The sequence below is a fragment of the Triticum aestivum genome, chromosome 3A (genome assembly GCF_018294505.1).
Source record: "Triticum aestivum cultivar Chinese Spring chromosome 3A, IWGSC CS RefSeq v2.1, whole genome shotgun sequence".
Taxonomy (NCBI): domain Eukaryota; kingdom Viridiplantae; phylum Streptophyta; class Magnoliopsida; order Poales; family Poaceae; genus Triticum; species Triticum aestivum.
In genome coordinates, this window is record NC_057800.1 from 78,275,682 (window position 1) to 78,302,901 (window position 27,220).

Consider the following 27,220-nt stretch of genomic DNA (forward strand, 5'->3'; position numbering starts at 1 on the left):
CAATGCCGGCCTCTTACTCATTCCTGTGTAGATGGCCATATGGGTATTATTATGAGATAAGGAGAAAATACTCATGGCATGCCGTAAGAATCTTCTTTATAAAGACTTGGAAAACTTGACGTGCATGTGTGCTAAATGTGCTGATCACGACGTCAGACTTTGAGTGTGTGTAGGCATGTGGCTGTCCCTCAGAGAATGACAATTGTGTGAAATTTTGTAGATCACCACGATTAAACAACTGCAAGTAATTGACACATCTGCGACGACGATTGGAACGCCTGGTAGAGCCGCGAGACGCCATGAATCTTCTTCTGTTTTTTATATTGGGTCATCAGTCATCACACACCAGCGGCGACGATTGGAACGCCAGGTAGAGCCGCGAGATGTTATAAATCTCTTTATTTAGATCGGATCAACGCTTATCTGCGGCGTGATGTTGAGGCAAGAGATGTCATCACTCACTTTTTCCATATCGGATAAACATACATCCGCGGTGACGATTAGATCGCCATGTAGAGCCGCAATGCCATATCTTTCCTTTTATATATCGGATCAATACACATCCACGACGACGAATAGATCGCCATGTAGAGCCGCTAGATGTCATCACTCTCTTTTTTTTACATAGGATCAACACGCATTCGCGGTGACGGCTAGATCGCCATGCAGAGGCGCTAGATCGATGTCATCACCATCCTTTTTCACATCAAATCAACATACATCCACGGCGACGATTAGATCGCCATGTAGAGCCGCTAGATGTCATCACTCTCCTTTTTTACATCGGATCAGCACACATCGGCAGCGACGATTGGATCGCCATGTAGAGCCACTAGATGTCACTAACCTGTAGCAGAGAGAACAAAAAAGAAAAAGAAATAACCACATGTTACCTTCATGCGATTTACTCACCAGGCAACGTCGTTGATCCAAGACTTGATGTTCTGAAGATTGAAACAACCGTGTATGTGGAGGAGTATATGGATATGGACTTGTACGTGTACCTGTGAAGGGTGAACGTGGTGTGACCGTGTGAGGAAAGGGAGTTTGATCCTGGTGATTCCAGCGTGGATGTTGTGAGAACTACACCATCGCGCTTGGCCGCGGCCAATCTAACTCTAACCCCTCTCGCTTGCAGCTCGCCAGACCCTTTTATATCAAAACTAGATGATACATCCTCGAGAAGACTCAGCCGTTGCTGGCCAACGGCATATCCACTAAATCTCCGGTGGGGACTCTTAAGTATCATGCATGCGTACTTATCCAGTTAACAAACTCCAAGCGTTCAAGTCAAATGCCAACGGCAGGGTCACGCGTTGCATGGATACTTATATCCAACTAAATGATAGACTTCAAGAAGTTTGAATTAGTCCGGCCAACGGGTCGAGGCTACACATGCATGTGTGCACCAAGTCCTGCACCTGTACGTGCCACTGAATAACTTGCCCATGCCAATCACTCAAGTCATGCATGTTTGTTCTTAACTTCTTATCATTCCTTTTACTTATGGGCACCACTTGTAATTGTTTTTCCCTTAAAGAAAGCTACCATATGTACGTGTGTCATCAGTGTCTAAAATCTCAAGCAAAAATATCTGTCTCGCCCATGCACACCCTTGTGTGATTCTTTTTCTTGTAACTTGGCAAAATAAGAACACCATTGTTATTTTTTTTATAGGCTTGCAGTTGTGATTTGAAATTTCTAAACTTGTACAATCATGAAAAATTATCATCGAACAAGGGGAGAGAGAGGGCAGCAACCAGGAGGTGCCCCCCCCCCCAAGGTGTGTCCGAATAGGACTAGGGGAGGGGGGCGCGGCCCCCGCGGCCTCTCTTTCCCTCTCCCTCTCCCTGTCCTTCCTTCTTCTCCTACTTGGACTAGGAAGGGGGGGACCGATTCCTACTTGGAGTAGGATTCCCCCCCTTGGGCGCGCCCCTTGTGGCCGGCCGACCTCCTCCTCCCCTCCTTTATATACGGGGGAGGGGGCACCCCATAGACACATAAGTTGATCTTTAGCCGTGTGCGGTGCCCCCCTCCATAGTTTTACACCTCGGTCATATTGTTGTAGTGCTTAGGCGAAGCCCTACGACGGTAACTTCATCATCACCATCAACACGCCGTCGTGCTGACGATGCTCATTCTCAACCTCAGTTGGATCAAGAGTACGAGGGACGTCACTGAGCTGAACGTGTGCAGATCGGGGAGGTGCCGTGCGTTCGGTACTTGATCAGTTGGATCGCGAAGACGTTCGACTACATCAACCGCGTAACTAAACGCTTCCGCTTTCGGTCTACGAGGGTATGTATACACACTCTCCCCTCTCGTTGCTATGCATCTCCTGGATAGATCTTGGTGATCGTAGGATTTTTTTTGAAATACTGCGTTCCCCAATAGGGGGTCACTGACCGGTAACGAAATTTTGACCCAGACTGGCTCCTTAAATGCCTGGGCTGACTGGCACCCCTCATATCCAGCCTAAATATTAGGCGGATATGGGGATGCCCGGGCACGCCCGTCACATCGGACTCGACAACACGCCCCCACCGCAAATTGCACAAAATCCATCAAACCCTCCTCCTCCTCCCGCCGCTCTCCAACCTTTCCCGCGCCCGAGCCCTTGCCGTCCTCCTCCCTTGCTCCCATCCTCACCACCGCCGGAGATGTTGTCCAGCCCGTCCCCGGCCGCCTCGACGGAGACACGGTCTGCCTCATCCGTCGGCCTCCCTTCGTCGGCTCTGTCTTGCAAGGCGGAGAACGACCATAGAGAGTACGAGGCAGCGAGGGCGACAATGGATCATGCAGCCATGATGCAGGTGTAGGAGGCCACCCAAAACTTGGATGCAGGCGGAGCATGCAACCCAGATGCAGGCGTAGCGGGACGCATTCCGTCTGGAGCAGAACGCCTTCCACTCGGAGCAGGCGCCCAACCAGTGACCCGAAGCCATTCGTCACGCTCAGACATTAATTTCATTTTGACTTGTCAGGTTTGTTGAACTATGATTTCTTTGCTTTGTTTCGAACTGTTGAATTAAGACAATTTGTATTATATTATCGACGTGCATGAATTGCATGGATTTGATGATCGCCTTTTGATGTATGTGAATGAGCGACACATCATATGAGGGGCCGGGCGCTAGCCACGAACGCGCCCGAACACGCCGGCGGGCGATAGGGGGGCGGATTTGTTAAGTCCGACTGTAGATGCTCTAACTTAACACCCCATGTTCTCGTTCCCTCACGACTTTTCCTTAGCGCTAGGGCCGACCCTGGGTCATGGACAGAAGTGCGACCACCTATGTGCTATCTCAAAATAAAGGCTTGGTACATACACACACATAAATACATTACCAGAAGTATTGTTTGCTAGAAATACCACCAACATCAAGAAATTAGAATGGCTTTGCTAGTGGATACCTCCTATACTAACCAATCGACGATTTGTTGAAGTAGGATCAAGAGGTTTTTCATATCCTATATTATATCTAAAAGAGTCGTCTTCACTAATTTATTTATCTCAACATGCAACCAAGCCACCTTACCATATAATTATGAATGAGATAATACCCATCTCAACACACAATCATGCATGGGAAAAGACCTACCACAACATGCATGCATCGGAAAATCATTTCCATTCAACTATTCTACTTATATTCAGTAAATATTGTTACAACTATACATAATCAAATATAATAAGTCGTATGTATTTTAATTTTTGTTCTCATGTTATCAACCAAAATTTTCATCAACCAACCCCGCAGCAACGCGCATGGTATCCCCTAGTTTTATGATATGGCAGGTGGATCTAGCCCCCTCCCCACCACACACACCAACTATTTTTTTGTATAGTTATTTGCGTTTGACTACATGTATTTTCTATAATTATTATTTACATCGTATAATCACATATACACGGTGCATTAAGACTATATATTTGATAATGAAAAATAATAGATTTTTGATAATTATGCATTTAAAATGATTTTCGTTGGATGTAATACATACACAAGGAAGCACTTTCTTTACTATATTATAGATATTGTGCACACTATTCGCACTAGATCTCAATGTCCAGTACAAACGAATGGCCGTTTAACTCACTACAGAACTCGGAATGGTACAAAGCACTACAAACTTATAACTCGATGGTAGAAAAGATTGTGTTTTTATGGAGCGGGACGACATAAAGCTACCCCGTTTTGCTTGTGTTTTTTTTAGAGCAGAACTGGATTGTAGAGAGTGGGGCAATAATAAAAAGGCTCTTACATTAGTTACTACTACTATTCAAAGTTGAATTTGCTTATTCTTGTGTTCTCGATCTGTATTATAAAATTGATTCAAATAGTTTTACACTTAATTACTATTATCATCTATGTGTTGCATTATTTCCAGATCTCTGCAAAACTGCTACATAATTTTAAACAATCTTAAAAACTCACAACTTTTTTGAGGGGTTCTTAAAAACTCACCTTTTGTTTTTAGACAAACTTGAGAATTATTATTTTTGAGAATCATTTGAGAATGGAATTGCTTAAAAACTCACAATATTCCCCCGGTCGAAGCCCGATTCAGGCTTCACACCTGGGCCGAACTGGGTCCGGTCACGTTCCCCATCTCATGGCCCAGGTCAGCCCGGCGGAAGCCGAAACCCTAACAACGAACCCTGCGGGGGCGGTGGCTATATATAACCAGACCCTCGCACAACATAATCCCATCCATCGTGGGCGCACCGCCTCCTCACCGCCGCCGCAGCTTGCTCAATCCCCTCTTTGGCGTTCGTCGATCTTCTTTCGATTTCTTTCTCGCTGCGTAGTTTTTCTCGATTTGATTTATGTTTTTTCGGTTGTGCGGTTTTGCAAGGTCAGCTTCTTGTCTGGATCTCGTTACCCACGGTCCCAGCCAATCGGCAAATCGTCCTGCCATCTTGCTAGATCGAACACCAAGCCGGCTTTCAACTCACCTGGATCTGATTACTCAATGATTTTCCGGGCCCTTTCCGTCGGCACAGTGTGTAAATTTCTGCCAGTTCTATGTGTAAGAAAAGCAAACTCACTCTGTCCCAAAGCTTTTCCGTGTTTTGAGGCAATTTCTTCGTTTGCGAGATCGATTTAACCCGAACATCTCCTCCGCGAGGGAGGTGCTCTTGTGATCTCGTGGAGGTGTTTTGGAGACATTTCCTTCTCGACTGCAAGTAGTTTTAGTTATTTCGTTCGTTCGTGTGAAGAGGATTGGATTTGGTTGGCTGGTGATGATTCAGGTCCGAAAGGATCTTAGCGGATTTCGGTGAGGCGGATTCGTCCGCCGTTGATCGATTATGTTGTTACACACACTGAAGCCTTTACCTTTCCATCATCTTCTGTCGATTTTGTTGCTGTTTCCTCTTGTGTTCTTGTAATGCGATGATGATTCATATAGGTTTTTGGCAGTGGTGGCATCTGTCACCGTGAGCCTCCAAACCAAAAACGACTTCTCTTTCCACTGAGCATTGCCTAATTTTGCTGTTCTTTAGTTTTTTTCAATATATCATCTTGTCTCGGTGAAGATCTCAGACCAGGAAGTGCCGTATGACACTGTAAACAGCAGCTGCTTCTGTGCTGCTGCAAGTGTCCATCCCTGTTGCATAACCTCTGTGGTTTGCTCTGGTGTGGAATACCATTTGCACCGGCTTGATTCAGCTGTGTGCGTGATTTGAAATGGGTCTCTGAGGGACTTGGCTATGATGTTAGTTCTCTTGCAATTTTTTTGTTTTCTTGGGCCCGATGCCACGTCTCAGGTAGCCACAAGCCTTGACCGGAGATGCTACATTGCGCCAACAAAGATTTTCACATTTGATAGGAACCTGTGGCTGTGATTCAGTCGGTACACAGAGCCGTTTTTTGTGATTACACTTCTGCTTCATTGTAATATTTTTTGTAGTTTCTTGGGGAAATCAATGGCGATGATGATAGAACTAAGGCTTGTTTCTCAAAACATTCGCAGACGCCGCCTAAGAGCTTTCGCCTTGCCAGGCTTGAGAGCTAATGCTGCTAATTCCTTCCTTGGATGTCTGAGCCATGCTTATTTCCCAGTTTTTATCTTATTTTTGCCGCCTCTTAACTTTTCTCTCCTTTGACGTTTTTCATTCTCTTAGTAGATTGTAGGTAGGTTGTACGGTGCTAAAGCTGATTGAAAGATGGGTGCATTCAAGATTTAATTTAGTTGTGCCCATAGGTTCTGAAAACAGTCAGAAACAATTCAGATCTTCAGAATGTACAATCATCAAGGTTGTGATTCCTTTTGTTCCATACTGACATTGCTTGAAATACGAGGTTCATTTTATAAAAAATTAATATGAAGCTCTGATAAACCATGAAAGGAAAGAAACGATGAGGATATCATCTACTGAAGCAACATTTTTTTTGCCAATGCAGCATGAGGAGATCAGTTACTAACCCAGTGAACCATAATAACTTATTAAGCAAAAGACGATCAAATATTGAACAAAGTGGACTCACAACGCATAAGTGACTAACCCATCAAAACATCAAGCCTGGCATGTGTATTTTCAATGTATTGCGAAAATTCGAATCTGAGCCCGAGCTCATCTGCACCTGCGCTCACAAAAAAAATCAAAATAAATACTAGAAAAATTCAAAAATTCAAAACAAACGATTTGTCATTTTTGTTGAGAGCTGCACAGAAGTTCAAATGTTTTGAAAATTGGAGCGTACCTCATGCATCAAATTGTCTGCATCAAATTGTCTGCCACCTCATGCACAGATAAATTTTGACGACCAAATTAAATTCAAGGGGTAATCTTACTCAATAAAGTTCATATTCGACACTTTGGTCATGTCCCCAGTCCTGTCGAATTTAGAAGCTGAATAACCCAGACTGAGAAGAGCATAGCGCAGCTCTGATTTACGAGTATCAATTTTACCAATTCAGTCATGGTCAAAGCTCTGAAATATAATATAAGAATGTTCTTGACACTATATCAGTGTCAAAACCACTCATAATATGGGACGGAGGGAGTACTTCATTAGATCAAATGACTAATCCTGACAAATAAGTAAAGGAAACTTAAGCCATAGCCGTTCACCCTCTAACGCAAGTGTTGTTGCTTCTTTGACATCGTAAATTGGTTGAAGAACCTAATACAGCAGATTAAGTACATCAAGGAATGTTCTGAAGGACTCAAACAAACTGCTAGTGCATGCAATAATGTTTTGCAATTTGGTTCCAACAAAAAAGTATGCACCTGCACCTGTTTAGGATCTGAAGCATTATTTGGGAGCATGTTTTCATTCTCATATTTTCCGTCATCCAAAGCGAATGAACTGGACATACCATAAAGGGTGGTGTATTAATAAAACCTATCATGTTTATAACGGTAGAACCGAACCAAAACATGGAGGCATCTAAGCAACAGAATAAAATGTTAAACCTAACTACACACACTGATGCACTTGATTCAGAAACAAAGGTAACAAAATTAGGTGCACAAAAAATGATAGTTCGGTAGATGATATATCAACTAAACCTTTGGCAGGAGAAAAGGCTGCCTTTCCGGTTGTTTATTTATCCACTTAAATAAACACTCTGTTTCTTCCATCTTAAATCAAGCATCACTGCATGCCAATGCACACCACTGCTTGATGAACTAATAGATTAGCAGTACAACACTTCAGTTCAGTACATTATTTGGTTTGCAGAAATGGGAAGTAAAATAAATGAAAAGAGAGACTAATCTTTCATGTCAGAAGAACCTCCTGTATTTCTAGCTTTCAGGTTTGTAGTAACTAACAGGACAACTATGAACTGCAGATACACATCGATACTTCTCTAGGTTATCTCACCATAAAGCAACAGAATTGCAAGGATATCTCCTTTTAACATGCTTAGTTGTTTAGCTTCAGCAAACTGATGAATATTATGAGATTTCATGAGACGTATATAGTACAGACCGTGATGCCTCCTGGTGCGAGAGCCCTTCTATACCCCGATTATGTGATGCCTCTCAAAGAGAACGAAGGACCTGCAGCCTGCACACAGCCACACGTAAGATGGATCCCAGGGAACCAATCACGGACAACAACCTGCGAGAACAATAGGGTGAGACAGCATGTCAGACGGTCATGGAAGAAGCGACGCTGGCTGAGCGTAGTCAGAAGAGGCAGATTGAAGAGAGAGGAAAACACACAAAATGGATGAGTGCATCAGGGAAGACCAATGGATCAGAAAGTCACCTCATCCACCTTCAAACCTAGTAATGGCCATCACATCCAGGTTGTACCTGATAAGAGATTGACTGCACCCTTGCTGCACGGCCATTGCCGTCGGCCAGCACGAATTTGACAGGAGGCATGTTGACCTCGCCGTATATGTGCACCTCCTTTGTCCACCACTGTGTCGCCGTGTTGAGAGGGATGTCCGCCCACCCCCTTTGTTGCCGGGCTAGGAAGGGCAGAGGATCGTGTTAGCGAGCTGGATCCCGGACGCCATGGCATGTACGAGGGACAGGAGAATACATGGGATGGGGAGGATGGTCGACGGTAGAGGCGGAGGCAGGGTGGCGGCGCGAGCGACGGGAGGAAGTGAGAGAGAAGAGAGGGGGAGTTAGGGTTCTCACCAATCGGGAGCCCTCCAGTCCTCACCCTTGTCTGTCCCCTAGCCATCCAAGGCAAGCCACGCAAGGCCAACCAAGTGAAATCCTTGAACTACCCTCGACGACCACCGAAAATTACAGGCGATGGCACGCCTCCCGCGCTTAAAAGAACCAGCACTGGTCACGCTCACCTCCACTATCGTTGACAACAACGGCCCACCCCGACTGGGCCCCGCCTATCATGGAGTGAGGGTGACATAAAGGGGGTAAAACTTCAGGCACTATTCATTGATTGTCACATCAAGTTTGATCCGACGGCCAGGATCGCCTCATTAAGAAATTGCACGGCTGAAAGGATTTTGGACGCGCGATCGAATGGTCCAGAGTGTACATGCCCTGAGAAGGCTTCATACATGCTCAGAATGTAACAATGGGATTGAGTTGTTGCAGTTTGTAAGACTGTTTTCTCCATTGATGCTTGCAGATGGTAGTTGTTAGATCTTGGCTTGGAATCAAGGGAAGCAGGTGATGTCTACATCAGAACCATGTACTCCGATTTTGGGATGGAGGGTTAGTATAAAGTTGAGACGCTGATTTTGGGATGGAGGGAGTAATTGGTACGGTACCAAGTAGGGCATATTGGAAGTTGAAGATGAACAGAATCACTGAATGTTTTCTGTTTGGTGACTACCTATTTTTGGCTCATTAGCGCCGTGTTGGATACAACCGCTCTCACCGCCTCCTGCTATCACTTCGCCGGAAGTCACTCGTTGATGCACTCGCTGGTTGCAAATCTTGCTCGCCTTCCCTGGTAGAAAGTTTTGTTGTTGATTGTAGCGAAACAGAGACAACAGTTGCAACGAGAAAGCCTGTGGTTGTATCTTGCCGTTTTAGGTTGCAACATTTTGTGTCTAAAATGGATGTAGCAAAATTTATTGCCGGACCTAGCAAAATCTACTACAGTTGCAGCAAAAAAAGGTCAGCGCCATCGTTGTGGGTCGCAGATTAGAAAAATGAAAACGATTGAAGCCAAAAGCAACATTTTTTGTTGTACCAAATATGTGGCGCTCGTTGTAGCTTTCTGCTATGCGATTGCAGCAAACAAAGTTTGGCGTCTCTTCGCATCGGTGCCATGGTTGTAGCAAATCGCAACTTCCATTGTAGCTTTTCCCTATGTTGGTGCAGCAAAAACAGTGCCACCGTAGTCTGCCCTTCGCACCCGATCCATAGTTCTAGTATAACCTGATGCTCGTTGTAGCAGAGCACTGACGGGTTGCAGCGTTTGTGAAGGCTGGTTGCGGCTTTAGCTTGGTCTCGCGGAACAACCTACAGCAGGTTGCAACTCCCGCACCCCCGACGACACTATCAGAGAGGAGGGCGTGTGCGGGCAGCCATGGAGCATTAACGAAGGGAAAAGTGGAGGTCAGTGAGGATGAGTTCATGAAGGGAGCAATTGGGGAAGAACAGGTAAAAGAGAATGAGAGGACTAGGGAGAGAGGTAGAAGATAAAATTGCCAAGGAGACAAGGGAGAGACAGAGGATAAGGTTGGCTCACAGAAAAAAAACTGCCCGCAAGGGCCGCCTATTTGTTTCCATCCAGCTTTGTTTTCCTTTTTGTTTTCTAAGCCAAAACGAATATGTAGTACACCTTTTTACTCCCATGTTTGATTGGCTGCCGATGATGCATAAAAATGCATGTAATATCGGATTGTCTGATGACGATCATTTCTTAGTTGATAGTAGGAATTTATATACTCCCTCGGGTTGGTTGGTCATCAACAACAGGATTTGGACGGTTGATAGACTGCAACGTTGTGGATGGCCCAACTGCCACTTATGCCTGCAATGCAAGCAAGTACAGGAATCGGCGGCCCACCTCCATTTCCAATGCAGGTACATCGTAAGGGTTTGGGGCATGCTTAAGAGTTGGCTTGGGCTACACGATGTCCAACCAACGGATTGGATAGCAATGGTGTCAGTTAAGGTTTGGTGGAGACGTAATGCTACACATGATGCAATCGCGTCGACCACTTATCTCTTTGATGTTGCTTGTCTCTTGGGAAATTTGAAAGGAGCAAAACGCCCGGGTTTTTCGTAACAGCATGGTTTCGGTGGGAGTGTTGGTCGCCAAGATAAAGGATGAATGCTCACTTTGGAGCCTGGCGGGCGCAAAGCATTTGTGTAATATAATGCCGCGAGGGTAGCGTCTTGTAATTTGGTCTTGGGCCACGAACTCTAAATTCCTCTCTTAATGAAAATGACAAATCTTTTGCCTAGTTTCAAAAATAAAAATACTCTATCGGATGGAATCAGTTCAATTTCTTTCTATGAATTTTTTAACGCAGGACCTGAAAGGATCATGCCGCCGGAAACTGCCCATGCAAGCGATTAGGTGAAAGATGCAAGTATTCAATATTTAATGAAGTTTTGTCCATGATGGGGCCAACTGTCATGGATTAGTCACTACAGATATCCTAGCGTGAGGACTTAGTCATGAGGCCAACGAATCTACATAGTAGCTTGAGAGGGGTTGAGTGGGACGAGAGACGCGATCTTTTTATCCAGGTTCGGCCCTTCACGGCCGAGGTAAAAGCCTACATCCTGCTTCATTGATATTAATCATGGTGATGCTCACGATTATAAGGGTGCTCTTTCGCTACCTCTACCTCGAGAGCTATTGACTTGTTTGTCTTAACTTGTTTATCTGCCTAAAAACTTGTCAAACTTGTCCCTCTTGGGATGCCCTGCCCCTCCTTATATAAGTTGGAGGAGTGGGTTACATATGGAGTCCTAGTAGGATTAGGACTAGTCTATTACAAGTGGAATCCTAGTCTTGCTTCTTGCTTCCCTTGTAAGATAAATATTCTTTACGCCTTTCCTCTTAAGCCGGCCCACAATAACATGAGTCGGCCCTCCCCATGAGCCGCCTTCTGGGCCACTGGGTCTTGTCGCTCCTTTGACCCGCCTGCCGAGTCACCAATGAGTCACCAGGCCCGACCGGGTCATCAGTGAGTCGCCAATCTTAAGGCGGGTTACCGATGAAACGCCAAGTCCCAGCCGGGTCATATCTCTGGTCGGGTCATACCGCGGGGTATATCCCCGACACCATGTAGAATCATCTCTCGATTGTCCGGGTAGTGCTATCATCTCAAAGGATTCTCCTCCAAAAAATTCTTCATGAAATCTTTGATGAGAACCTGAAATATAAACTCACAAAGAGACAGCATAATGTGATGTCTTGAACAAATATATCTCAAGAAGAGACACCCTCCCCCCCCCCTGAAACCTGCAAGTCCTTAAGTCGTCACATACCAATCCATGAACATATTTCTGGAATGTAGAATTTGGTAGAGACTTGGTAAATAATCAGCAAGATTGTCGCGTGATTTAACTTGCAAGATGTTTATTTCCTGCTTTTCTGAAGATTGGGGGGGGGGGTGTTGGAAATATGCCCTAGAGGCAATAATAAAAGTATTATTATTATATTTCCTTGTTCATGATAATTGTCTTTTATTCATGCTATAACTGTATTATCCGGAAATCGTAATACACGTGTGAATACATAGACCACAATATGTCCCTAGTGAGCCTCTAGTTGACTAGCTCGTTGTGATCAACAGATAGTCATGGTTTCCTGGCTATGGGCATTGGATGTCGTTGATAACGGGATCACATCATTAGGAGAATGATGTGATGGACAAGACCCAATCCTAAGACTAGCACAAAAGATCGTGTAGTTCATTTGCTAGAGCTTTGCCAATGTCAAGTATCTCTTCCTTCGTCCATGAGAGCGTGTAACTCCTGGATACCGTAGGAGTGCTTTGGGTGTATCAAACGTCACAACGTAACTAGGTGACTATAAAGGTGCACTACAGGTATCTCCGAAAGTATCTATTGTTTTATGCGGATCGAGACTGGGATTTGTCACTCCGTGTAAACGGAGAGGTATCTCTGGGCCCACTCGGTAGGACATCATCATATGCGCAATGTGACCAAGGAGTTGATCACGGGATGATGTGTTACGGAACGAGTAAAGTGACTTGCCGGTAACGAGATTGAACAAGGTATTGGATACCGACGATCGAATCTCGGGCAAGTAACATACCGATAGACAAAGGGAATTGAATACGGGATTGATTAAGTCCTTGACATCATGGAACATGTGGGAGCCATCATGGGTATCTAGATCCCGCTGTTGGTTATTGACCGGAGAACGTCTCGGTCATGTCTACATGTCTCCCGAACCCGTAGGGTCTACACACTTAAGGTTCGATGACGCTAGGGTTATAAAGGAAGTTTGTATGTGGTTACCGAATGTTGTTCGGAGTCCCGGATGAGATCCCGGACGTCACAAGGAGTTCCGGAATGGTCCGGAGGTAAAGATTTATATATGGGAAGTCCTATTTTGGCCACCGGAAAATGTTTGGGATTTTTCGGTATTGTACCGAGAAGGTTCTAGAAGGTTCTGGAGTGGGGCCCACCTGCATGGGGGGACCCACATGGACGTGGGTAGTGGGGGCAAGGCCCCACACCCCTGGTCAAGGCGCACCAAGATCCCCCCTTAGAAGGAATAAGATCATATCCCGAAGGGATAAGATCAAAATCCCTAAAAAGGGGGGATAACAATCGGTGGGGAAGGAAATAATGAGATTTCTTTCCTCCCACCTTGGCCAACGCCCCAATGGACTTGGAGGGCAAGAAACCAGCCCCTCCACCTCATATACAGTGGGAGGCGCATGGGAGCTATACACGAAGTTCTGGCACAGCCCTACCTCTCTTCCTACTCCTCCTCTCCCATGGTGCTTGGCGAAGCCCTGCTGGATTGCCACGCTCCTCCACCACCACCACGCCGTTGTGCTGCTGTTGGATGGAGTCTTCCTCAACCTCTCCCTCTCTCCTTGCTGGATCAAGGCGTGGGAGACGTCACCGGGCTGTACGTGTGTTGAACGCGGAGGTGCCGTCCGTTCGGCACTAGGATCATCGGTGATTTGAATCACGACGAGTACGACTCCATCAACCCCGTTCACTTGAACGCTTCCGCTTAGCGATCTACAAGGGTATGTAGATGCACTCTCTTTCTACTCGTTGCTGGTCTCTCCATAGATAGATCTTGGTGACACGTAGGAAAATTTTGAATTTCTGCTACGTTCCCCAACAGTGGCATCATGAGCTAGGTCTATTGCGTAGATTCTTTGCACGAGTAGAACACAAAGTAGTTGTGGGCGTTGATGTTGTACAATATGCTTACCGTTACTAGTCCAATCTTGTTTCGACGGTATTGTGGGATGAAGCGGCCCGGACCGACCTTACACGTACTCTTACGTGAGACAGGTTCCACCGATTGACATGCACTTGGTGCATAAGGTGGCTAGTGGGTGCCAGTCTCTCCCACTTTAGTCGGAACGGATTCGATGAAAAGGGTCCTTATGAAGGGTAAATAGCAATTGGCATATCACGTTGTGGTCTTGCGTAGGTAAGAAACGTTCTTGCTAGAAACCCATAGCAGCCACGTAAAACATGCAAACAACAATTAGAGGACGTCTAACTTGTTTTTGCAGGGTATGCTATGTGATGTGATATGGCCAAAAGGATGTGATGAATGATATATGTGATGTATGAGATTGATCATGTTCTTGTAATAGGATTCACGACTTGCATGTCGATGAGTATGACAACCGGCAGGAGCCATAGGAGTTGTCTTTATTTTTTGTATGACCTGCGTGTCATTGAAGAACGCCATGTAAACTACTTTACTTTATTGCTAAACGCGTTAGTCATAGAAGTAGAAGTAGTCGTTGGCGTGACAACTTCATGAAGACACGATGATGGAGATCATGATGATGGAGATCATGGTGTCATGCCGGTGACATGATGATCATGGAGCCCCGAAGATGAAGATCAAAGGAGCTATATGATATTGGCCATATCATGTCACTACTCTATTTGATTGCATGTGATGTTTATCATGTTTATGCATCTTGTTTGCTTAGAACAACGGTAGTAAATAAGATGATCCCTTACAACAATTTCAAGAAGTGTTCTCCCCTAACTGTGCACCGTTGCTACAGTTCGTCGCTTCTAAGCACCACGTGATGATCGGGTGTGATGGATTCTTACGTTCACATACAACGGGTGTAAGACAGTTTTACACAGCGAAAACACTTAGGGTTAACTTGACGAGCCTAGCATGTACAGACATGGCCTCGGAACACGGAGACCGAAAGGTCGAGCATGAGTCGTATAGTAGATACGATCAACATGAAGATGTTCACCAATGATGACTAGTCCGTCTCACGTGATGATCGGACACGGCCTAGTTGACTCGGATCATGTAATCACTTAGATGACCAGAGGGATGTCTATCTGAGTGGGAGTTCATAAGATGAACTTAATTATCCTGAACATAGTCAAAAGACCTTTTGCAAATTATGTCGTAAGCTCGCGCTTTAGTTCCACTGTTTAGATATGTTCCTAGAGAAAATATAGTTGAAAGTTGATAATAGCGATTATGCGATCAGTAGAAAGCTTATGTCCTTAATGCACAGTTCAGTGTGCTGAACCCCAACGTTGTTTGTCGATGTTGCGAACATCGGACATACACGTTTTGATAACTACGTGATAGTTCAATTAAATGGTTTAAGTAGAGGCACCAAAGATGTTTTCGAAACGTCGTGGAACATATGAGATGTTTCGAGGGCTGAAATTGGGATTTCAGGCTCGTGCCCACGTCAAGAGGTATAAGACCTCCGACGATTTTCTTAGCCTGCAAACTAAGGGAGAAAAGCTCAATCGTTGAGCTTGTGCTCAGATTGTCTGAGCACAACAATCACTTGAATCGAGTGGGAGTTGATCCTCCAGATGAGATAGTGATGTTTCCCCAAAGTCATTGCCACCAAGCTGCTAGAGCTTCGTGATTAACTATAACATATCAGGGATAGATATGATGATCCTTGAAATATTCATGATGTTTGACACCGCGAAAGTAGAAATCAAGAAGGAGCATCAATTGTTGATGGTTGGTGAAACCACTAGTTTCAAGAAGGGCAAGGGAACAAAGGGATACTTCATGAAACGGCAATTCAGCTGCTGCTCTAGTGAAGAAACCCAAGGTTGAACCCAAACCCGAGACTAAGTGCTTCTGTAATAAGGGGAACAACCACTGGAGCAGCATTACCCTAGATACTTGGTAGATGAGAAGGCTGGCAAGGTCGATAGAAGTATATTGGATATACATTATGTTAATGTGTACTTTACTAGTACTCCTAGTAGCACGAGGGTATTGGATACCGGTTCGGTTGCTAAGTGTTAGTAACTCGAAATAAAAGCTACGGAATAAACGGAGACTAGCTAAAGGTGAGCTGACGATATATGTTGGAAGTGTTTCCAAGGTTGATATGATCAAGCATCGCACGCTCCCTCTACCACCGAGATTGGTGTTTGCGTTGAGCATAGACATGATTGGATTATGTCTATCGCAATACGGTTATTCATTTAAGGAGAATAATGGTTACTCTATTTTTGAATAATACCTTCAATGGTCTTGCACCTAAAGGAATGGTTTATTGAATCTCGGTCGTAGTGATACACATTTTCATGCCAAAAGATATAAGATAGTAATGATAGTACCACTTACTTGTGGCACTGCCATGTAAGTCATAATGGTATAAAACGCATGAAGAAGCTCCATGTTGATGGATCTTTGGACTCACTCGTTTTTGAAAAGTTTGAGACATGCGAACCATGTCTATTGGTGTATATGCATGAAGAAACTCCATGCAAATGGATCGTTCGGACTCACTTGATTTTGAATCACTTGAGATATGCAAAGCATACCACATGGGCAAGATGACTGAAAAGCCTCATTTTCAATAAGATGGAACAAGATAGCAACTTGTTGGAAGTAACACATTTTGATGTGTGCAGTCGAATGAGTGCTGAGGCATGCAGTGAATATCATTATGTTCTTACTTCACAGATGATTCGAGTAAATGTTGAGTATATTTACTTGATGAAACACAAGTCTGAATTATTGAATGGTTCAAGTAATTTCAGAGTGAAGTAGCAGATCATTGTGACAAGAGGATAAAATGTCTATGATATGATCATAGAGATGAATATCTGAGTTACGAGTTTTGTCACACAATTAAGACATTGTGGAAATTGTTTCACAATTAATACCGCCTGGAACACCATAATGTGATGGTGTGTCCGAACATCATAGTTGCACCCTATTGGATATGGTGCGTACCATGATGTCTCTTATCGAATTACCACTATCGTTCATGGGTTAGGCATTAGAGACAACCACATTCACTTTAAATAGGGCACCACGTAATTCCGATGAGATGACACCGTATGAATTATGGTTTAGAGAAACCTAAGTTGTCGTTTCTTAAAAGTTTGGGGCTGCGACGCTTATATGAAAAAGTTTCAGGTTGATAAGCTCGAACCCAAAGCGGATAAAATGCATCTTCATAGGAAACCCAAAACAGTTGGGTATACCTCCTAATTCAGATCCGAAAGCAATATGGATTGTTTCTAGAATCGGGTCCTTTCTCGAGGAAAAGTTTCTCTCGAAAGAATTGAGTAGGAGGATGGTGGAGACTTGATGAGGTTATTGAACCGTCTCTTCAACTAGTGTGTGACAGGGCACAGGGAGTTGTTCCTGTGGCACCTACACCAATTGAAGTGGAAGCTTATGATATTGATCATGAAACTTCAGATCAAGTCACTCCCAAACCTCGTAGGATGACAAGGATGCGTACTACTTCAGAGTGGTACGTAATCCTGTCTTGAAGGTCATGTTGCTAGACAACAATGAACCTACGAGCTATGGAGAAGCGATGGTGGGCACGGATTCCGATAAATGGCTTGAGGCCATAAAATCCGAGAGAGGATCCATGTATGAAAACAAAGTGTAGACTTTGGCAGAACGGCTCGATGGTTGTAAGGCTAATGAGTACAGATGGATTTTAAAAGGAAGACGGACAATGATGGTAAATGTCACCATTAAGAAAGCTCGACTTGTCGTTAAGATGTTTTCCGACAAGTTCAAGGAGTTGACTACGATGAGATTTTCTCACTCGTAGCGATGCTAAGAGTCTGTTGGAATTATATTAGCGATTACTGCATTATTTATGAAATCTTGCAGATAGGATGTCAAAACATTGTTTCCTCGACGATTTTAATGAGGAAAGGTTGTATGTGATACAACCGGAAGGTTTTGTCAATCCAGAAAGATGCTAATAAGTATGCAAAGCTCCAGCAATCCTTCTAAGGACTGGAGTGAGCATCTCGGAGTTGGAATGTATGCTTTGATCATGATCAAAAATTTTGGGTTTGTACAAAGTTTATGAGAAACTTGTATTTCCAAAGAAGTGAGTGGGATCACTATAGAATTTCTGATGAGTATATGTTGTTGACATATTGTTGATCAGAAATGACGTAGAATTTCTGGAAAGCATATAGGGTTATTTTGAAAGTGTTTTTCAATGGAAAGCCTGAATTAAGCTACTTGAACATTGAGCTTCAAGATCTATAAGGATAGATCAAAATGCTTAATAATACTTTCAAATGAGCACATACCTTGACATGATCTTGAAGGTGTTCAAGATGGACCAGTCAAAGAAGGAGTTCTTGCCTGAGTTGTAAGGTACGAAGTTAAGACTTAAAGCTCGACCACGGCAGAATAGAGAGAAAGGACGAAGGTCGTCCCCTATGCTTAAGACGTAGGCTCTTCAGTATGCTATGCTGTGTACCGCACCTGAAGTGTGCCTTGCCATGAGTCAGTCAAGGGGTACAAGAGTGATCCAAGAATGGCTCACAGGATAGCGGTCAAAGTTATCCTTAGTAACTAGTGGACTAAGGAATTTTCTCGATTATGGAGGTGGTAAAAGAGTTCGTCATAAAAGTTACGACGATGCAAGCTTGACACCTATCCGGATAGCTCTGAGTAGAGAGACCGGATACATATAATGGAGCAATAATTTAGAATAGCTCCAAGTAGAACAGTTGTTTGGAATAGCTCCAAATAGAGCGTGGTAGCTGCATCTAGGAGATGACATAGAGATTTGTAAAGCACACACGGATCTGAAAGGTTCAGACCCGTTGACTAAAACCTCTCTCACAAGCAACATGATCAAACATAAAACTCATTGAGTGTTAATCACATAGTGATGTGAACTAGACTACTGACTCTAGTAAACTCTTGGGTATTAGTCACATGGCGATGTGACCTGTGAGTGTTAATCACATGGCGATGTGAACTAGATTATTGACTCTAGTGCAAGTGGGAGACTGTTGGAAATATGCCCTAGAGGCAATAATAAAAGTATTATTATTATATTTCCTTGTTCATGATAATTGTCTTTTATTCATGCTATAACTGTATTATCCGGAAATCGTAATACACGTGTGAATACATAGACCACAATATGTCCCTAGTGAGCCTCTAGTTGACTAGCTCGTTGTGATCAACAGATAGCATGGTTTCCTGGCTATGGACATTGGATGTCGTTGATAACGGGATCACATCATTAGGAGAATGATGTGATGGACAAGACCCAATCCTAAGACTAGCACAGAAGATCGTGTAGTTCATTTGCTAGAGCTTTGCCAATGTCAAGTATCTCTTCCTTCGACCATGAGAGCGTGTAACTCCTGGATACCGTAGGAGTGCTTTGGGTGTATCAAACGTCACAACGTAACTGGGTGACTATAAAGGTGCACTACAGGTATCTCCGAAAGTATCTATTGTTTTATGCGGATCGAGACTGGGATTTGTCACTCCGTGTAAACGGAGAGGTATCTCTGGGCCCACTCGGTAGGACATCATCATATGCGCAATGTGACCAAGGAGTTGATCACGGGATGATGTGTTACGGAACGAGTAAAGTGACTTGCCGGTAACGAGATTGAACAAGGTATTGGATACCGACGATCGAATCTCGGGCAAGTAACATACCGATAGACAAAGGGAATTGAATACGGGATTGATTAAGTCCTTGACATCGTGGTTCATCCGATGAGATCATCGTGGAACATGTGGGAGCCATTATGGGTATCTAGATCCCGCTGTTGGTTATTGATCGGAGAACGTCTCGGTCATGTCTACATGTCTCCCGAACCCGTAGGGTCTACACACTTAAGGTTCGATGACGCTAGGGTTATAAAGGAAGTTTGTATGTGATTACCGAATGTTGTTCGGAGTCCCGGATGAGATCCGGACGTCACAAGGAGTTCCGGAATGGTCCGGAGGTAAAGATTTATATATGGGAAGTCCTATTTTGGCCACCGGAAAATGTTCGGGATTTTTCGGTATTGTACCGGGAAGGTTCTAGAAGGTTCCGGAGTGGGGCCCACCTGCATGGGGGGACCCACATGGACGTGGGTAGTGGGGGCAAGGCCCCACACCCCTGGTCAGGCGCACCAAGATCCCCCCTTAGAAGGAATAAGATCATATCCCGAAGGGATAAGATCAAGATCCCTAAAAAGGGGGGATAACAATCGGTGGGGAAGGAAATAATGAGATTTCTTTCCTCCCACCTTGGCCAACGCCCCAATGGACTTGGAGGGCAAGAAACCAGCCCCTCCACCTCTATATATAGTGGGGAGGCGCATGGGAGCTATACACGAAGTTCTGGCACAGCCCTACCTCTCTTCCTACTCCTCCTCTCCGATGGTGCTTGGCGAAGCCCTGCTGGATTGCCACGCTCCTCCACCACCACCACGCCGTTGTGCTGCTATTGGATGGAGTCTTCCTCAACCTCTCCCTCTCTCCTTGCTGGATCAAGGCGTGGGAGACGTCACCGGGCTGTACGTGTGTTGAACGCGGAGGTGCCGTCCGTTCGGCACTAGGATCATCGGTGATTTGAATCACGACGAGTACGACTCCATCAACCCCGTTCACTTGAACGCTTCCGCTTAGCGATCTACAAGGGTATGTAGATGCACTCTCTTTCTACTCGTTGCTGGTCTCTCCATAGATAGATCTTGGTGACACGTAGGAAAATTTTGAATTTCTGCTACGTTCCCCAACAGGGGGGGCACTTAGGAGAAATATGTTTATTGATATTACTCTTTATATCTTGTTTGCATTTGTGCAACACATGCCGCATTATCCTCGTACATAATGGTGGGCGATTTTATCGAACCAATTCCACATGACTGTTGTATGTGGTTTATCATTATGCGAAGTCATACGCATTCACCTGATGCTTCAAATAATGAAATTATTTCAAAATAATTGGTAAATGTTGCCATCAGAGTCTGTTTTGAAGACTTCCATGATATAACAGTACCACCTAGGAATCACCTAAGTGCACAAATACATCATATGAAAGAAACTAAGAGGCGGTCCTCTAGGCAATAGTAAGCATCCTTTTTGCGGAGCTTTATTTTGCAGTATATTTTTTGGAACTCAAAGAGAATTGTGCGTCGTTGCATTGAGAGAAAGGAGAACCAAAGTACAATATGGTTACACCGAAGGCATCCAATATCACGGAGCATCTACTTAATACACCTACAACTCGCATGATAGGAGTACTCAGGGTTGCTGGTCGTCCTACCATTGTCGTGCTTGAGCCGCTAGGCGAACAACCAAAGGCGCCATTCTCCCTTGATGATGTTTGCGACCACGCTGACAAGAGCAGCGATCGCATTGAAGATCTCCTATTTCGCGCTTTCCATAAGCAGTGCAATGTGAGGATGATTAGAGAGTTGATTGCTTTATGATCGGGGTTGTGGCTGAAGAAGTTGCCACTGTCCAGCATTCTACCAACATGGCATGTTGTTCTGGGCAGTGGCACTCCAATACATTTGATCGAAGAACTTCAAACAAACAGACCTCACGAACGAGCATTGTAGGAGTAGATGACCAGTGCATTCGGGCTCTTGCAAGCAAAGTGGATAGCAGGGCTGATGAGGCAGCCCCCTTCGACGCAGCATGTCAGAGGTCCAACAACGGTTGCAAAGAACAAGCCAGCCGAAGAACTTGACGCCCCCTTCCGCGTAAAACTTGACTACACACTGGATCCACCCCTCATAGTCTATGTCGTGGACAAACTTCTTGGCAATCTTCTCCATGACCGCATTTGCGTGATCTTGGAAATGATAAGCGCAAGTAAGGACATTCTACAATTGTGCATACATGTGCAAGTATAATATTTTTTTTTGCAGGTGAACAAGTACAATAATTTGACTAATGCAAAGAAACTTGCCAAAAAGAAATGGGAAATGTGCTGGTGATGATCTAATTGCCACTTGCACAATCCGGGAGGAAAAATGGACGATGTTAGTTTTGCTAGGTCTTCTTTAAAAAAAAAACTTCTGTTAGGTAGCTCCGTAGCTGTGCTTGTGTTTTTTTTCTTTCTTCCACATCAGCTGTGCTTTACACCGATGGGCACGCGGGAGAACATACGCGTGAAGAACTCGGAAAAGAAAACAATCCGTTACGTCGCCATATTGGATTCGACATCTCTACTCCTAATGTCTCAGTTGATAGGTCGCGTTTCGGGTTTAATTTTCGTCCCATCTCACCCGGTCTTTTTTGATACTTCTTTGGTACTTCCTCCCACCTCACACTGAGCCGCCATGAACAAAAAAACCTCGTACTGAGGCTCCCACCCGCCCCCACGCACCCATCTACAAAGCAAAGGAAAAAAACCTACGAAAATTAACCAATGAAAAAAACCTACGAAAATTAACCAGCAAAAAAACCTAAACCAATCGCACGCACGACTCTCATGCCCTCCACTCGCACGCCCGACTCTCCTGCCCTCCACTCACACCCGACTCACTGCCCTCGTTCGCAGCCGCCCTCCATCCCTTCGCCGCCGCCAAGACCCCGCTGGATCTCACCGCCGCCGATCTCCTCGAGAAGACCCTGCCGGATCTCACCGTCGCCGATCTCCTAGAGAAGACCCTGCCGGATCTCACCGCCGTCGATCTCCTCGCGAAGATCCCGCCGGATCTCGCTGCCGCCGTAACTCCATAAAGCCGCCGCCGCCGATCCCCTCCGGAAGACCCCGCCGGATCTTGCGTCGGGGCCACGGTTCTGGATCGCCGTCGCAGGGCGGTTTCAACCAGAGGTATGGATAGGAGAAAACTCAAACGTAGGGCTGTTTCAATCATAGGCATAGCAGAGCGGTTTCAACCCCATGTATTAACATCATGATGGATCTAGCCGGCGGCCTTGAGGAGAGGAGCTCGACGAGCGGGCAGGGTGACCCCATGCCTTGGAGACGGCGACCCTCAACCCCTTGCTGCTGTGGTGCACTGGGCACATATGTGACGAGGAGGAGGCGAGCCACAATTCATCACCTTCCTCGTCTCTCTCATGGCTGTGCACAAGGTAAACCTCATTTGCCCCCCATCTTCTACTGGAGATCAATGGGCAAGCCTGGGCACGTCTGAACTGTGCACACCTTTTGTGAATTTTTACTAGGCCTCTATATGTGCTTCAGATTATGTAGTTTGCAGTCTTGACTCCTCTGCATTAACGTTTTTTATGGTCTTCTCATCATTGTCAGGATGTCCGCACCCCGAGCCGAGCTCTGTTTGACCGGAGGACAAGCAGAGGAAAGGCGAACAGGGGTGATGACGTGGCTCCTGAGCAAGGTGAACATCGCCTTTAAGGCGAGCGGTGGCGGTATCTCCCTTACAACCGCACTTCATTTCTTACATTGTTTGCTCCTCTTATCAAGGGCACATCGGTCAGATGCATCCTTGAAAAAAGGGTACATTGATCAAGTTGTTTCCTGATGTTTGCACTCGCTGCTTTATAGCGTATTTTTTTTCATATGATTTTGGATATTTTGTTTCCGTACTGTACCTTAGTTTGGAATTTATTTTGTAGGCACCTTATCTTGGGCCCCTACAATAAGTAAACTCAACATGCGTGATTCTGATTAGAGGCAACCCGATCGTTATTGAACATATTGATGATTCCTGTTGTGTATTCTCAAGGAATGGTCAGGTTTAGTACTGTAACTATTTTCTTATCAAATATATTTGGGTGGTGCTCAAAATGCAGAGCTGAAAAGCAAGAAACGTAAAGCCACCTCTGAAGATAAGTTCACCATGCCTCCCAGAGTGTCACCCCGCTTCGTTGAACTTAATGGAATAAGATCAGATCAGAATAACCTTTGTAAACTAGGCAACTGAATCATTTCATTGTTGCTTGTCCATGTAACGAAGAACTATCATTTGGGTACCAAGTTCCACTTCAGGCCAGGAAAATTTCTTATAACTTCAAAACGGCAAGGGATGCACCATTGTCTTCAGGTCTGGTATGTATATTTAATCAATAAAACAAAAGTTTTTGATAATAATCAAGAATGATGAAATTTTGGACTTTAGACTATATCAGTGACAATTTTCATGATAAATTACAGAAAGTTTGTATCTAGGGGATATCTTCATGTCGACTTACGTTTAATATTAGGATATGTCCCCTCATGTGCCAGTTTTGAGATATCTTAGAAGTTCACGATCTGGTTTTAGTTCCTGCATCTTTTTCCACCTTTCTGTAGAGATTTGAGTAAAACTTAAATGTCTAGATGCATATAAGCTTGTGAGTTAATTAATGCTAACTTGATGGTCCAAACTAAATTCTGCAAATATGACCATGACAGAAAGATAAATGGAGGTTTAGAGGCAGAGTGGATGCCTGCACCAACTTTATAGGTTGAACTACGTTTTGCTAGATGACTCAAATTTCAGAACACGAGCATTATTTTTTGGGAATGCAGTTAACAACAGAATCAAGTCAAGATGAAAAATGGAGAACTATTCAATATTGAGTTTAATTCCTTTCTTGCAGAGCACCAGAGATGAGTGAGGAGATTATTAAATATTGAATATAATTCCTTTCTTGTATCCATGGTCGATCTATTGTACTCTGTCGTTTTTCTTAGTGAGAACGACACTGCTCTATCGCTTGCTTATTTAAGATCATGGTAATCATTTTTGCTAGCCTATGTGTATTCTAATTTTCTCCCCTTACTGTTGCAGCCTTGCAGGTTGGAGTGCAGCTTTCAGATATCTTTCTTTCCTTGGGATAGTTGGAATGGAATACTATGACTAGATATACAATGGTATTGTTATCAGTGTTCGGCCTTCAATGATTTCGGTGCAGCATGTCTAGACCATCAACGGCAATTTGAGCTCCTTAGTGAAGTAGGTTTGTAAGGCGTTGCTTCAACTCAAGAAAATCAATGGCCACAATTGGGAAGTTGACTGACAATCCAAAGAGAGTGCCAATTTTCAATCTCATGTTTAGGTGCTTACATCAATCTCGTGCATAGTCTCGATCACCACCACCGGGGCAGCTACTTCTGCTGGAGGGGCTGGGCGCCGCCGTGCGGATGCTATCACCCATGCGCGCAGTGATGGCATGGTGGCCGAAGAAGGCCGTCTTCTGGGGAGCCGCGCGCTGGCCGCCATCTCCACCCGCGGCCACACCAACAAGACAGGTGATTTTAGGGTTGGTTCTGTCTGAAACCAAGCTGGCAGGTGAGCCAAATCAATCATTTCACGGTTCATAAACAGTACATAATATAATGCTAATTGTGTGTTTTTCAGTAATATGCAGAGAAGGTTCGCCTGACATAATGACCAACGAGAGCAAGTTGTTTTTTCTTGATGAAAATGATAGCTACCACTTGATGAGATTTAGCAATACAAGCATTTCCTCTAATTTTATTTGTAGGTAATCCTTTAAGCTCCAAGGAAATAGCTGAATGTCACTACCAAATTAAATTACATTTGTACAGAAAATACGTGGAGTTATGTGATCTGCAAGTGAGCAGCTCTCTCATCAACGAGTTAATAACATTAAAATAGGTAGCAGTACCAATTTTTCCCAGTAAAAGTGATTTTTTGTTTTCTTCATTCAATTAACCATCGTTTTGATCGATGATGCATAATAGAAATATGCATTTCTTTACTGTTTTTTCTCCATAAGATCCTTTTATCACTCATTAAAATTTTGCAAGTTCTTGCCATACCCGAAGCTTCCATTATCGCTGACTTCGCCGGAATGCCTGCACCCATGTTCCAGGTGCCAATAATGAATCCTGTGTTTAGGTGCTTCTACATGAATCCCGTGCATAGTCTCGATCACCACCACTGGGGTAGCTACTTCTGCTGGCAGTAGCACTTCCCTCTGACATGTGTTTTTTTGTCGTTGTGTGCTTCTACATTAATCCTGGGTCGTTGTATTTAGGTTCTCTAAGGCCTAAACTGTGACTTTTCTTAATTGTATGTGTTACAACTCGTTTTACTGTACTAATTTATTCAGTTGCACCAATACAAAGTGTGGAGAGTTTGGGTTCGGAAGGTAGTTAGCCTACAAGAGAAGGGGGTTTAGTATTTTCTTGATGGCACATGTTGGAAGGTGCCATCTTTATTTCTCTTATCTTATGGGTTTCCTCACAATTGTTTTCTTACAATGTGCACAATTTTGCAACAATAAACATTGGCTGGGTATATACACTTGAATAGATGATCTGGTTATATAGCATGCACCCCGAGGAGTTTCAGGAATTATGATGTGTTGGTTTTATTTGGTTGAAACCATTAATGGTTGTCTGAGTTACTTGACTAGGACTGTTTGGGCATGAAGTGTGTGCTCTATAACTCCTTCCTATTGGATATTTTTGCTCTCCTTATTGCACATGTTCCTGAGAAAAGTGAAGTACTTATGTCGATAAGATGTTGATTCTCAAAACTCTTAACATCTTATAGTGTATCGGTAGTGTTAAAACAAAAATAGCGATTACTTTTCTCGTGTTATCATCTATTGTGTTTCTTCTGTCCTTGATTCCAAAGGAACTGTAGTAATTACTTTGCCTAAAGTTTGTGTTATTTCCATTTACGATGTGTTCAACTCAATTGTGTTACTAAAATACTTTTATCGGCGGATATTTATCAAGAAGTAACATGTCACCACTTTGATAACAACCTTAGTTTTACATGCATTAGTTTTCTAATTAAATGTTGTCATTGTAAGCATCAAAACTATCTTCTAGATTCACAACTTATGCTTATGCCTCCGTTTAAAAAAACTAGCTTCTACAGTCACAGCCTTGCTGGGAGCCAGGGTGAGAAACTAAATGTCAACATGGTTGTGCAGGTCTGCAGGAGGTGCCTTTGAGAACTTGATCAGCTACTTGAGCTTCATTGTCAGCGAAGTCTCCACTGGGTTGCCCAGATCTGTCCTGAATTGCTTCATTGATGACAATTTGGAGAAGGCTCCGCTGACACTTACAAAGGATGTTTTCCTTTGTTGGAAAGACGAGGATACGCTGGAGATAGACATGGGGTGGTAAGAAAATGATGAGTTACTGATGATATTATGCTTGCTGGTCTAAACCTACATGTATTATGTCAGTTTGTTGTTAAGAGTATCTTGAAAATATAAAGCCACTGGATGGCCAGGCATTCTATACTATCGTCTTTCCAAGAGCCCACATTTCTGCATGTATATATTTGTTGTACAGCCTATGCTGATTTGCCTACAATAATTATCAGAAGGTAATATGCAGCAGCCAAATTCTCTCGGTCGACGTTGATTTTGTCATGTTCTTAAGCAAACCCTGCGTACCATATTCCTCAAAAGGTGAAGAGGACGGG

At 44.1% G+C, this 27,220-nt stretch overlaps 1 protein-coding gene, 4 non-coding genes and 1 pseudogene across 23 annotated transcripts; all 6 read left to right on the plus strand.

The window, feature by feature from the left end:
* The first annotated feature begins 5,239 nt into the window (after positions 1-5,239).
* Positions 5,240-5,338, plus strand: LOC123063898 (small nucleolar RNA R11/Z151). The gene has a single exon (XR_006430599.1). It is a non-coding gene; the product is annotated as a small nucleolar RNA R11/Z151 (small nucleolar RNA).
* Positions 5,339-5,393: 55 nt separating this feature from the next.
* Positions 5,394-5,487, plus strand: LOC123063899 (small nucleolar RNA Z152/R70/R12). Its single transcript, XR_006430600.1, has one exon. It is a non-coding gene; the product is annotated as a small nucleolar RNA Z152/R70/R12 (small nucleolar RNA).
* Positions 5,488-5,530: 43 nt separating this feature from the next.
* LOC123063893 (small nucleolar RNA Z112) lies at positions 5,531-5,710 on the plus strand. The gene has a single exon (XR_006430595.1). It is a non-coding gene; the product is annotated as a small nucleolar RNA Z112 (small nucleolar RNA).
* A 43-nt stretch (positions 5,711-5,753) lies between these two features.
* On the plus strand, positions 5,754-5,890 carry LOC123063926 (uncharacterized; annotated as a pseudogene).
* Positions 5,891-5,933: 43 nt separating this feature from the next.
* LOC123063792 (small nucleolar RNA SNORD14) lies at positions 5,934-6,054 on the plus strand. Its single transcript, XR_006430559.1, has one exon. It is a non-coding gene; the product is annotated as a small nucleolar RNA SNORD14 (small nucleolar RNA).
* Positions 6,055-22,329: 16,275 nt separating this feature from the next.
* LOC123060401 (uncharacterized) lies at positions 22,330-27,153 on the plus strand. Of its 19 annotated transcripts, none has more exons than XR_006427960.1 (9): positions 22,332-22,674; positions 22,770-22,937; positions 23,116-23,234; positions 23,442-23,874; positions 24,599-24,606; positions 24,695-24,767; positions 24,867-25,099; positions 25,169-25,295; positions 26,721-27,153. XR_006427960.1 is itself a non-coding variant. In XM_044483103.1 (8 exons), exons 2-6 carry the CDS (start codon positions 22,923-22,925, stop codon positions 25,083-25,085), a joined length of 399 nt encoding a protein of 132 aa, XP_044339038.1. In that variant the 5' UTR covers positions 22,330-22,674; positions 22,770-22,922; the 3' UTR covers positions 25,086-25,099; positions 25,169-25,295; positions 26,721-27,153. The 19 variants fall into 19 exon arrangements, 5 of the variants coding, with proteins under 5 accessions (XP_044339038.1, XP_044339039.1, XP_044339035.1 ...); XR_006427959.1 differs by having other exon boundaries at positions 24,695-24,763; XM_044483103.1 differs by lacking the exon at positions 23,442-23,874 and having other exon boundaries at positions 22,330-22,674; positions 23,116-23,203; positions 24,695-24,763.
* Positions 27,154-27,220: the final 67 nt, after the last annotated feature.

Excerpts from the sequence above, each read along its gene's own strand:
- LOC123060401 (XM_044483100.1), top strand. The coding sequence starts at position 24,952 with ATGCTATCACCCATGCGCGCAGTGATGGCATGGTGGCCGAAGAAGGCC. Across the intron at positions 25,100-25,168 it reads GTCTGAAACCAAGCTGGCAG|TAATATGCAGAGAAGGTTCG; the intron begins GTGAGCCAAATC and ends TGTGTTTTTCAG. Across the intron at positions 25,296-26,720 it reads TCCTCTAATTTTATTTGTAG|GTCTGCAGGAGGTGCCTTTG; the intron begins GTAATCCTTTAA and ends ATGGTTGTGCAG.